Source organism: Anser brachyrhynchus, assembly GCF_964034855.1.
Source record: "Anser brachyrhynchus genome assembly, chromosome: 11".
NCBI lineage: Eukaryota > Metazoa > Chordata > Aves > Anseriformes > Anatidae > Anser > Anser brachyrhynchus.
This window is the reverse complement of record NC_137706.1, coordinates 12,504,413-12,517,671: the sequence shown is the minus strand read 5'-3', so window position 1 is coordinate 12,517,671 and position 13,259 is coordinate 12,504,413. Positions and strand designations below refer to the sequence as shown.

Below are 13,259 nucleotides of genomic sequence, written 5' to 3'. Positions count from 1 at the left end.
CAAGATTTGCCACTTTTCAACCCCTTGAAGACGTGCCATGTATAATGAAGGGAGCAAATTAACACCCTGACTGGCATATATTCCAACAATGTCTGCAGGACCCATTTCATTCGACAGCTACATTTTGGATTATGGCAATAGAGCAATTGGTGATTTTTGGTAACATTTGCACAATATTTTGAGCAATCAAAGGGGCTACTCATTGCCTGCAGCTCAAATATATTCCAGCCCATCTGCCTGCATCTATCCTAAACCAGAGGCTAAGAGCACTGCTCAGGGCTATTTAGGTAGCAATATCTGTCTTCAGTGAAACCTGATACAGGCTTCATCCGTGGGGCTCTCGGAGCCCCTAGTTTCAACATGGCTCTAGAGCTTGGCATATACCACTAGCCCTGATTTAGGATTTAAACCAGACCCCAAGATGTTGACATCTGGGGGTTTGGCTTAAAGATACTTCTCACACATAACATTGATACAGAAGATGCAAGGGTAATTCATCAGATCATACAAGGTGGCACACGTAATTGGTTCAAACTTCTTTCTCCTTATAGTTTGTTATTTAAATTTTCTCCTGCTTTAGATATTTATAAGCCCCTCATTGGAAATTATTTTTCTTATTTATTTTTTTTAAATAGAATTTATTTAAAACAAATAAACACTTCCGTAAATAAATCCATCACCAACACTTGGTGTTCCTTTTTCTGCAAAACCTTAATTGGTGATTTTTATGGGTTTGTTTTTTTTATTAGAATGTTTTTGACTAATAACTTACTTTTGAAAAGTCTCATTAGGTTTTTTTTCCCTCCCCCTGAAAATAGGCTTTTCAAAAGCTACAATTCTTCCAATGTTGTGTAAATTTGAATAAAGCATCACAAAAATTGTCAAAACTTGTCAAGATGAGGCCATAAAAATCTCACCATTTTTTGCAAAATCTTGTCCTCATTTTCTTAACAAATGCAATTTTGATATAATCCCCAAAAAAGCAATTCCTAGAAGCATTACTACTTTTGTACAAGAGTAGCTATATTTATGTGCATCTTTTCCCCTTGTATCAACAAACCTTTTGTTCATCAGTTAGAAGATCTGTACTAGTCTTCTGGCTGCTTCCCAAATATGCTGATAGACAAAGAGGTGCTAAGCGCAAAGTCACAAATCTGTTATGCAAGCTATCCTTAGCACCAGCCTTCTCAGTCTGAACTTGTTCTTTCTTCTCTGCAGCAGGGTGCAATCCCACTCAGAAATCCCATTAATTTCTGCAACCCCGCACTAATCTGACTACAACTCCCAAGTATGACAAGAGCTAATGGAGAGCCTCTAAAGACTGCTTCCACTAGGTCAGTGTCAATAAAGCAACGTAAGAAGCAATGAATATTTCTGATAAAGAAAGCACGCAGCAATTCAGCCTAGACCTTTGGCAGAAAGTCAGCTGCACAGCAGCACTGCTCCGGGCAAGTGTCATTCCACACAGTGAATTTCAGTTATTCTCTAAGCAGTGTTTGCTCAGAAATATTTCTCCAGAGACTGTTTTCCAAACTGTTTGTCTTCTTAGTAATGTCTCACAAATATATTTCAGGCTGAGGTTATCTATGGGGAGTTTTTCCTCTTCGAAGGCTTAAAGGCAGGTTACAGACGCACGCTATAGCTCTACGAAATAATGGAAATGCTATCATCAATTTCCATTTAGGCACAATAAAACTGGGGCTTGGAGCTATCGGAGGCAGAGAGAGGTAAGACAATTCACACCTATGAGCTTTAGGGAATTTTAAATCTTCATGCATTTCAAGATTTTACTGGTATCATCTTAACAGCAAAAGCACACATATACTTCAAAATGAAGAGCTTTATTTTTTTTAACCTAAAAACTAAAACCACCTTGTAAAAGTCCTTTGTTCCAACTTCAGAAGCAACCTGAAAACAAGAAAAATATTCCTCTACCACTAACAAGGCACATCCAAAGACATTGCTGAAGCCTCCTGGCCTCGCATTTAAGCACCAATGGGAACAGCACATTGCAACCATCTGCTTCATTTGACCTGCACGGACCATTAAGTAAGAGGACAGTTCCTAGGTGACATGGATGCAGTTGCAATTCCTTGATTCTACAAGTAAATAATTAAGTAGGATCTCAACTTTTGAATACAGATCATAGATTTCATCAGCCATAAAAACAAGAATGCAATGTCTTTGGGAACTCCAATCACTTTACTCCAACATCTACATTTAGGTTGGGTCCAATCTGTAATTGCAGAAGCTTCTTTCCATTTGTGTTAACTTATTTACATCCTTGTTTTAAAAGATTACCTTGGGGGCTCAGGGAGCCCACCAAAGCTACCTGACACAAAAATTGAGACAGGGAAAAGCAGAAATTATTTCCAGTATATGACAGTCTGCTCTCCTCACCTCTCATTGTAGTGTTCAAGGTCTTCACCTGATTTCAGTAGGACTGAGCTAAGCCATTAGTCAAAAGCTTTCTCAAGTCCCAAATATATTTTTGATAAATTACAGGAATCAAGACCTCAGATGGAAATTGATTTAGTTTTGTTGTTGTTGTTGTTTTTTGTTTGTTCGTTTTCCCACCACCTAAATAGATCCAAAATAGATCCTTTGTTTTTTTATTGTTTGTCTCAGTGAAAGTGCATCATTATAAACCAGGAATATCTAAAGGGAGAAAAACTTCATGGCTTATGACCATATAAAAAAAAAAAAAAAAAGGAAAATAGATATGCACTTTGTAGAAACTATGCAAGATCCATTTTGATGATATAAAAAGTTACACTCCCTTTCAGTCTCCAAAGGAATTGCAGAAAAATATTCAGTAGAAAGAAGATACTGTAACAGAAAATATAGTTTAAATGCTTGCGTAATTAGAATAGTTTATATAATAGAAGGGAAATGAAGGAATCTCTCTTAGAGAGCATATTAAACAGCAGAGTGAAGTTGGAACAACAAACTTCTATAACGAAATGGTGTGTGATGGCAAACGGAGCAGGGAAAACAAAAGGGCAGAGACTTGAAGAATCGAACCAAAACCAAATCAGTTAAGATAAGGGCCAACATTCCCCACAGTATTTTCATTCACGTAGCCAATTCATCACTGTTTGTTGTTGGTCCTCCCCACTCAACACAACATTCTCCCCACTCCGGGTGACAAATCAGGTTTGCAAGCTGCACATCCTAATTTGCTGGAGAATCAGGCACAGAAGCCCCTGACGCAAACATTGGAGGCCAAACTCAGTTTAATGCTGCCTGTTACAGGCGTACAGAGGAGGAGAGCACTTCCTCCACCTCACCTCCCGGTACCACACAAACCCAGAGGGGCAACCAGCCACCACGCTCTGGCATCACCCATTTCCACGCCCGGCAGCTCAGCCCGTTGGGGTTTTATCAGCGTCCTCAGTCCCTTTGCGTGCAGTGCCCCTTTGCCTGGCCCAGACAACGAAATAAATGAAAGTTTCTGCACAGGAAGGGATCATCACTGAACATAAACTCAGACAACATTTGGACAACCACTGTGACCAAGCTTAGAAAGAAGTAACCAAGGAGAAAGTTTGAGGAAAAGGGAAAAACCCATAGACCATAACTGCTGATGAGAGAAAGTACCCAGCAAAGTTATTTATATTTAACTAGAAGCCTCTTTTGCAACCTATTTCCTCAAATATGAAGCCATTTCTGCCCGTAACTTTTCCTGCCTAAGCTTGCAGTTCACTTGTGTTTGTGTGCCTCTCTTCTACTCTTCACTACAGAAGTTTTCCTTCCCATTAAATTTAAATACAGTGACAGGCAGTAGCACAACCTTACATTAAACAGTAGAAGGGAGGGAGAAATTATTCCTTCCACTGAGAAATAATGTAAATGGTCTTAGAGCATGTGGAGAGCTGTAGCACAGATTGGGGAAGTGAAGAGGTTTAGTTTGCTAACCTCCTCCTTCCTCCCTCAAAGGAAAAAAAAAAAAAAAAAAAGGGGGGGAAAAAGAAGTCCCACATCCAACATCAAAGTAGTTCAAATTTATTACAATTTACAGGGAAAAACCAGGTAGGGAGTGTTCAGATGTTAAAGCCATAAAATGATAAACAGCTAATCTTGAAGGTAACTAACAGTTGCTGTGTTCCAGTGCCGCCAGGCAGATATCCAAGCAGCATACACCACAAGCAGCATTCAAGCTGCTGCCTTCAGGAACCTTATCATTATTTTCTTTGGAAGGAATTTCTAGAGAGCAGACTGGAACTGCTGGTTCTGAACTGATGTAAAGTTAGAGGCTTTGATTAATTATTTACTTTCATGGGGTTTCTTTTCCCCCACCACGCACACACCTACTGTGAGCCAGAAGCCAAGCTGCCGGGTGCAACATTCCCTGTGGGAAAGGGGCAGCGTTCCCATGGGCGCAACCTTCTCTGGCCTTGGAGGCAGCACAGGCACCAAAGTTCACTTTCTAGCTCTCTCAATGGGACTGCAAAAAGGAAGTTCACGATTCTGAATCAAAACAATGCGTTTCTGACCTCCAATCACACGTGTTATTTAGTGCACTAACTAATATTTTTTTCCACTTATTCTCTGCTGCGGAGATATTGTTATCTGAAAATCCTAATCTCTAAACCATTGCTTAACAGTCCCAGAAGGATATTAAAAACAGCAACGTTAGGTGAAAATGCCATGTTCAGTTCAGCTGAACTTTCTCTGGGTCAATGGAATTACACCATATTTATATGTGAGCTTTAATCCAAACTCATATCTATATTTTGTATTTATCCCTAAATCTTATGCAAACTGAAAGATTAAAAGCAAAGCAAACAAACAAAAAACCCACAGTGAACGTAAAGTTCTTTGTGAGACCTTTACAAATATTAACAACATTTGAAGGCAGAATTTCTAACAACTGGACATTGCATCTGTAGTCCAGAAACATATAATCTAATTTTGGGTCTGTCATTGATGGGCTTCTTAACCTTGAAGTCATGGCACTTGCAAGTACCTTACTTATTTGCACGTGATTTTTTAAAAAAATAAAAAATGGGAACATTGAGACCTACCTGCCTTTGCCAAGCACGCCAAAGGGAATAAGGAGGTTGTTACTACCTAGGTCTGTCTATATTGGTTTTACTGTTGTATTTCTTTTTCATTTTTTTTTTTAAAGAAAAATGACATTTTCATGACTTTTTCACCTTATATCTATAAACTGAATGCACAAGGTCAGAAACTCTGTCAATAATAGAATTTTAAAAACCCATTTCTTTTGAGTCCTCGATTTTATAATCACGTCCAGTTCCTAACCAGGCTGATGTCACTGCAGTTCATTAAACACAGGTACAAAACCAAAAACGTACTTTCATTAGCATAGTACAGAAACAGAACTAATACTCATCAGAGCCTTGGCATTGTCCTTTGAATAGAAGCAGGCAAGGCCAAGTTATTTCTGTGTTTCACATACACAGCTGCTGATATTTGAGATGTTGTAGGAAATTAAAGAGTATATTCTCCCATCAATGCATATAACTTTAATAATAGAAACAAGTACAGTGATATGACACTAGAGCTCTACAAAATAGAATTCAAGGTGTACTCTAACACTAGATTAGCCCTTTTCTAACTGGTCTTGTTAAAAGCACTGTTAAATCCTGCATCTTCAGCTCTCAGCTAGTCATAGAACTCCATCAGGGGCTTCCTTTCCATGAACAGGAAAGAGCCTAACAATGAGAAAACAGCACAGCACAGAATTAGACTATCACAATACTCTGGGGTGAAAGTGGCATTAACATAAATAGAAGCAGTTTGTTCTTAATGGTATCATTATAAACCAAAGCTTGTTTTTTATAGGGTTTTTGCAGAAGGTATTAAGAATGGGACATATTTTGAAAGTTGAATTACACATTTATAGAAAGTATTGGTCTTCGGGTAGCAGAGAAGACAAAATGCTATATTAAAACACTTCTATTCTTCAGCAATACTTTGTTCTGGAACTGCAGCTATATTGTGCTGCAGTCTATCGAGAATATACACAACTTTCTCATATTAATAAGAAGAAGACTGAGGTTTTATCAGCCAGATTCTGCTGTCAGTTATGCTGCATATGCCTATGTAAGAGACACTACACTGAGTCAGCCCAGATTTCTATCAGCATAACAAAGCAGAATTTGTCCTCCTGGATGTATATTACAGAGGCTGTCCTGAATTCTATACAGGAATGCAACTTTGTGGGAGAAATGTATCTGTTTAGGATATTTAAGCAACTTGGAGTACCACTTAGCTAACGATACTAAAGAAAACCTTAATGCAATGCGATTGCTGTGCTTCACTTGTCTGTTTTTCAGCATTGCAGGATTCTCAAGAGACTGCACTGCAATGTATTACCCAGCGTGTGCCGCAATGACTCAGGCAACAGCAGGAGTTAAGGACGGAGTGCCAGCTCAGCTCCAGCTTGCAGGATGCCTGTGTAAAACTCTTCAGCAAAGCCAAGAATCTATAAAAGGAGATGCGTTCAAGGAGAAAGTTCAGCTTCAATTCCATCATGCTCTACTGTTTGCTATTGCAAGGCTATTCAGTTTTCACAAATAAATACAGTATGCGTAAAATGTAACTAACCTCCTCCCAGATTGTAGCTGCATCACTCTTAGATTCCCAGCTTGCAGCAGAGATGATCCATACAAATGTATTTGCTAACTTGTATGCTGGCTGAGTACCGTAGCCCTCAAAGTTCCTTTTTAATACAGTTATGCCTTACTGGTAGGCAAGTTACAAATACAATTGTAAATATAACCATAAACCTACATCCTGAGAGCTAGTTTCTCCCTCATCCCAGCTCTTTGAGACATATTTTTAATATGGAAAACCAGTGTCATGCCATGATGAACTGTCTTCATATTTCCTACCTATTAGCCAAATACTCTGGTCCTGGGAAACAAACTTCATTTTCAGCAGGGTTGGCTGCACAACCCAAAGTCGGCTGTGGAAACCAAAAGTGAGCCACCCCTAGAATTGCCAAAGGAAGAGGGGTGAAGTGCAGATTACTGTCCCCTTAGCACATGCCCTCCCCCTGTCACATACAAATGACAGCTGATCTTTGCCACAGGAGCATGTTCCCCCCCAACATCAGGTTAATAGTTTTGATTTGAAATAATATGTAATGCAAGGACTTCTTCCGCAAGAACTAAGCTCTCCAGCAAAAAGATACAAACCAATCAACCAACCAACAACGAAAATACCTCAACAAATACTCTATATACTAACAAGCCTTGAAAGCTTTACATAGAGCTTCAGCTTCTTCTATCATCATCAAGAATTAAAGATGAGCAGTGTATCATCTACCGCATAGTTTTATAATGACTGGATTACATAACAGGAGTGCCCAGCCACAACACAGGTAAAGATAAACAATACTGACCAATTTGATATCTACATGTACATAGAGGAATGTTATTTTATTATTTTTTTTTGTCCTTGACAGTGTCTGAGGGTTTATTCTTCTTTCTGAACCATGTACAAGAATTATAATTATCCATTTCAAAACATCTCAGACAATAAACTAAATGCTAACATCCTTTTCCCTGCTGTCCTACCACCATAATTCTTACAGTTTTAGCAAAGGATACCACAAATTATTTAATAAAAGCTCAGAGACCTCTCTCTGCTGAGGTCTTGAATTCATCGTGCCCAATCCAGGTTGAATGTAAAAGAACAGTATCTCTCAGACTGTATGATAACAGCTTCTAGTCCTAGGATAGAAATCTGCCAGTCAATAAAGACTTTCTTTTTGTGTCTCAGTGGCAAGTTCAGTTTTTCTTTGTATAAAGTTTGTCTCTTCCTCAGTTTACCAAAGTACTTCAAGTTTGTTTGGAAGCAAATACTTGTGTAAATAAAATTTTTGTGTATTAATGCGGTCAACATGGACTTCAAAAATTGTAAATATTATGTCTGGGCTAGTATCATAACATTACAGAAAGGAACACTAGTCAGGAAAACAAAACAAAGCAAAACCCAATCAGCAAGACTATTCCATATAATAAGGTCTCAGTTCTGATCTGATTTCAGTCCAGCAGATCAGATCACAATGCCACATAAATCACTGGAGTAATAGCAGAAACCTGGGAGAGAAAAACAAGCATCCTTGTAACTGTTGGTGATAGCCAGAAGCAGGAAAACAAACAAATACAAAACAAAGAAAACACCACACCATTGAAAAAGGCCTTCAAAAATGTTGTTAAAAATAGATGACTACTTGAAAAGACAAACACCATTCAGGATATATAAGAGAGGAGTGCCCAGAGCATATACTTTCTTGCTCTAAGTTAAATCCCTTTCAGAAGACAAAAAAAAAAAAAAAGTTGTAACAACTACATTTTTCTTAGAAAATCTGTTCATCTTTATGCTTATCTACAGACAGTAGAGTCAGCTCCTGAACAGCATTACCCTATCCTTCTTCACTGACAGGAACAGGTTTAAGAAACCAATCTGCATTGACTAACAATCCCTGCTCAGGTTTACGTTACAAATAAGATATTCAGAATAAGAGGCAGTCACATGTTTCTCACAAAAGTAATAATTTTTAGCATCTCTGAGAAGCTAAGCCTGAGAAATACACTACGAATAAGTTGTTGATACTGAGACTGCAGCTATACACAGACTTTTAGCACAACTAATTATTTAAAAAAAAAAAAAAGCATTCGTGGTCAACAGATTTCCGACACCAGCATCATGGCTGAGCTTCCAAAACACCCCAGGGGAAGGAGGTTCTCAACTCACTAGCCTCCAACTACTTGGAAAAAAATCACGTACCATTACAGTGAGATACCAGCCTGGCTGTAGTTTCAGAGCACAGCACAAACTATAAGAGCAGCTGCTGACTATTAAGACTTTCTTATTCGCTCTCTATACTTACTGTTTTTCTACACAGGAAAATCACTCTAAAAATACTCCTAGTATGCATCAGAAGATGCCGTCCTCCCACCATCTGGGTATCCCACATACACAGCCACCATGAGAACAAGGCCTACAAAAACTGTAGGCAGAGATACACCCGCCTACATCAAAAGGTTTCAGATTGAAAACAGGAAAACAGATAAGATATGTCAGAGTCTGAAAGTAACAAGAGACAAATTTTCATCAAGAACAGAACTCGGTGAAGGTTAACTTAAAAAAAAAATATATATATATATATATTTGAAAAAAACATTCAAAACCAGAAAAAAAGGCGAGTTCCACGAGACACGCATACGAGTTAATCAGCTCTGAGAAAGAGCCTGCCCTCACTTACCAGCCAGGGAGAGGTGGTAAGATGCCACAGGGGATCTGCTCGATGTTTCATTAGCCAAATGAGTTAGCACTCAAGGGATGATCGCTGATATTAGATGGACAGGAAAAAAAGAGCTGATCCTCACTCCAGTTCACTCATTTCAATTTAAACTTGTAGCCTAAATAATGAGCATAGTAAAGAAATTTCTAGCATACCTGGAAGCTGTTATCTATTACACCACAGACATATAACCTTGCTTTGGGCCTACCAGTTCTGTGCTACTAGATGAAGCAGTTATTAAGGTATTGACACTGGAGTAGAATCACCCCTTTAGATATTACGATACCTAGCAAACTAGCTAAAACATCGCTCCAGAGTGCAGAATTCATTGCAGCACCTCCAACAGATGCACATAACTCAGAGTTGCCTTCCAAATGTTGCTACCAAACTGGCACTTAGGTGAAAACCTATACACACATGCTGTTCTCAGGGGGGGAAAAGTACTGCTGAGTAAAAAAAATCCAGGAGAAAACCATAAAGAACACTTACTGTGAATTTATGGTTTGCAAACGTAGAGACATGGTGACTTTTTACTACACCAAGGATGTAATAGCATGTCATGCCTGAGATCCAGTGAGGGCTTTAGAAGCCATAAAAAGTTAACTGCTGACCTTTTCTTACAGTAAACACTTATTTACTTAACTGCAACTTTAGATAAACCAAGTTGGCATGAATCAGACAAACATTCCAGAAGGATTAAAGGAATAAACCTCCACTGTACACATAAAGTATGTCTTGCCTTTCTCCCCTACAGTCTCTAAAGCAAGACATGCAGAAGATGAAGGCTTTAAAAAAGAAAAATAAATCCATTTCCTTTGAAAAAAGCAGCTCTGCAATAGTTAAGTGGTTGTTAGAAAGACTACATAAAATAATATATATTGATTTACTTTATATATACATAGTTACAGATCACACAGATTTATATTAGTCTATATTTCAGGTGGAACTGTGGGCTATTTCAGCTGAATTAAAGTCTGTTATTGCATGGAAATAGTATATTTTGAAAAGAGAGGGATCGTGTCACTTCTTTGATATTTATTCACATTTTTGAATGAATTTGTTAAATACAGACTGCCTTAATGCACTTGCTTTATCCTTCAGATTTTCTGTCTCTAGGTTCTGCCAGCCTTCAAATATTATTCTCATTCCTCAATCACATGTCCTGGCACAATTCTCCTTCCCTTCAGTATTCCTCAATGTCCTCTGGGAAATTTGCCAGTTTTTGTCATCTGCCCTCATTCTCCTTTGGGAACACTAAAGCAAGGAATTAATTTCATTCTTTCTCCAAGTAATGCTTGTGTCTGCTGTTAACAGTTACCCTTGGCATCTCTCATCCATTCAATATGCAAAGGTATACATCTCCTTAAGTGATCCTACAGTACTTAGAGATTTTATAAATGCCCTGCTGAGGAATCTCTTTCACGCTCTGCATTTGTTTGTTTTAGCATTGTGCAAAAGAATTTAGCTAAAAGACAGAGTAACAATATTTCTATTCTGTAGGTGCCCTTACGGTCCCATTTTCTGTTACTTTCCACGATTGTTTTCCATGTACCTTTATTGGCATGAGGGTACATCTGAGTCAGAGATTATAACTTAGTTATTCAGATCTGTACTGATCAAGTGTTTGAATGTAAATATATATGTGTGTGTGTGTGTGTGTGTACATATGCTATTTCTTGTGTTATTTTTTTCAGAATGAGCTCTGAAGTGTCCTGTGTTCCTCAGGTATGAAAAAAAAAAAAAAAAAACAACAAAAAACAGTTCCAGTATCTGCTTTTTCCTGCATGTGAACTTCCTACTAAACAGCATTGCCTTCCCTAAAGAAAGGCTTTTTCAATCCATTTACTTTAAATTTCATGCTCAGTCCTTCATTTGAAAATAAATGGAAACTTTACCTTTAACCTAAGCAGAAGATTATTATCTGAGTTATCCATCCCTGTTTCTTGCTGTAATAAATACTAGAAGACGTACCACAGCATTTCAGGAAATACACTGTCAATTTCAGTATATTCTGTTGTTCCATTTTGCCAGGGCTACTACCTTTACCAGCTTCCCAGATGTATTTATTTATTTATTTTTAAATGTTTACGCGACATCTGGGCTGGATTAAGCAAGCAGCAACACAGTTGCAACTGTTAGACTGGAAGCATTTGTTGTGGTTACCTCTTTAACTTCCTCTGCTAAATACCTCCTGCTACTTCAGTTACAAACTTGCCATACCAAAGGCTGCATCACTGGCTGGGATGTTAGGTGCCAGAAAAGCCAAAACCTTTCATTAACTGTCCATGAATTTGTTTACCCAGGAAGTCCCACGTTTTTGCAAAGAGATAAAGAAAGTCGACTAAAAGATCTAGGTTCGTGACATTCTTCAAGATCAGTACATAACAGGAAAGAAATAACAGGAGTGAAAATAAATGTTAGGTATATTTATTTAGCATATCTATACCCAACCAAAGCACACATTCTGCATTTGGGCTGATGACAGCCCAAATATCTGAAGGAGGACCTGGAAAAGTGACAGCTAAGTCATCTCCAGACCTTTATTTTCTCTGCCCTCTCCCAGGGCAGCTGTCCAACTTGACGAACAGGCTACAGACAGGAATTTCAGCACTGTCATTATCACCAAGGAGAGCCGAGGGAAATACAGATCTCCCGGGAGCTTCTGGCCCCCTTCACCAGGAGAATCCCACTGCCACCGCTCCTGGAGGCGACCGCGGCAATGCAGGGCTGGCACGACTGCGCTGTGTACCAGCCCAGCTGCTTAAGTGAAAGGGGTCTTACGAGAAATACGCACAAGTACGAAAGATGCACAAGAGAAAACAGGACTGGAGAGAAAGGGGTGAGGAGAAGATGAAGGCTGACCCAAGAAAAGATAAAGTACGGCCTCTAGAAAAGAAGGGAAAACTCTAGAAACATGTGGTACCCCCTATAGGAGAAATGCACGGTCTGCCAGCTGGGAAACTACACCAGTAGTTTGTGGCAGAAAGCGGCACTGAACTCTTTGGGGAGAGCTGGAGCCTCACAGCAGCGAGGCCTCAGAGCCGAACCCGGCGGCAGCCCGAGCTGACAGGTGCCGGCACCCGGCAGGACGAGCCCGGGGCGGCCAGAGGCAGCCCCCTCCTGCAGGGGGGCAGCTCCGGAGGCTGAGGGGCGTAAGGAGGGGACCCGGAGGGACACCCGCTGCTACCGCTGCGGAGGTGGCAGAGGCTGGGGCTGATGCTGCTGGTGCTGCCGCTGCCTCCCCGAGCCGCCGAACGGGCCGGAGACGCTCTGCCCGGACCGGTGCCCCCACCGGGGCTCCGCCACCTCCCCGTCCCCACAGGCGCAGCCCTTACCTGGCTGGCTTTGTGAAACTGCTTCTTCAGCCCTGCCACCGACATCCTCCCGCCGCGGCCGGCTCCGCCCGGAGCCGGGGCCCGATCCCGGAGGCGGCTGCGGGCGGGTCCCGGCGGGTCCCGTCAGGTGCGGGCGGCCCGGCCCGGCCCGGCCCGGCCCGGCCCCTCGCTGTGTCACCCCGCGCGGCTGGACGCGGCGCCCGCCTACCCGCCGCCCCCATTGGCCGCCGCGCGTCCCCATGCAAATGACTCAGCCAACGCCGCTCTTCCATTGGCCGCTCGCGGGAGCTTATGCAAATCGAAGCGCTCGAAGCCGCCCCCGCCGCGGCGTTGCGAGGAGACCGCCGGGAGCGCGAGGCGCGCGGCCTGCGGCTCGAGGGGCGCCCGCCGCAGGGGGGCGCCCGGCACGGACCCCAAATCCGGCCCCAGCCCGAGCCCCCAGCCCCGGCCTGAGCCCCAGAGGCAGGCCGCAAGGCCTCCGTCCTCTGACCTGTCCCAGCGAGGCTCCAGTTTTCTCTTTTTACCTCACACCTCTTGTGTTTCTCTGTAGCATCTCCTGTCATAGCATCGCATCTCCTGCATCCCACATCTGCCCTCCTGTGCTTTGTGCTGGCGGGTGTGACAGCCGTGGCGGTGGCTCA

General features: G+C 41.3%; 1 protein-coding gene across 2 annotated transcripts in view; it reads right to left on the bottom strand.

The window, feature by feature from the left end:
* SH3GL3 (SH3 domain containing GRB2 like 3, endophilin A3) overlaps positions 1–12,810 on the bottom strand; it is a 53,271-nt gene extending 40,461 nt beyond the window's left edge. The window contains exon 1 of one of the 2 annotated variants that reach the window (XM_080607186.1): positions 12,619–12,810. In XM_080607186.1, the coding sequence (XP_080463312.1) occupies positions 12,619–12,663 (45 nt within the window). In that variant the 5' untranslated portion in view covers positions 12,664–12,810. Of the gene's footprint in view, positions 1–9,244; positions 9,382–12,618 lie in introns of those variants that run through there. The other variant, XM_080607185.1, reaches the window with a different exon arrangement.
* Between the last annotated feature and the right edge of the window lie 449 nt (positions 12,811–13,259).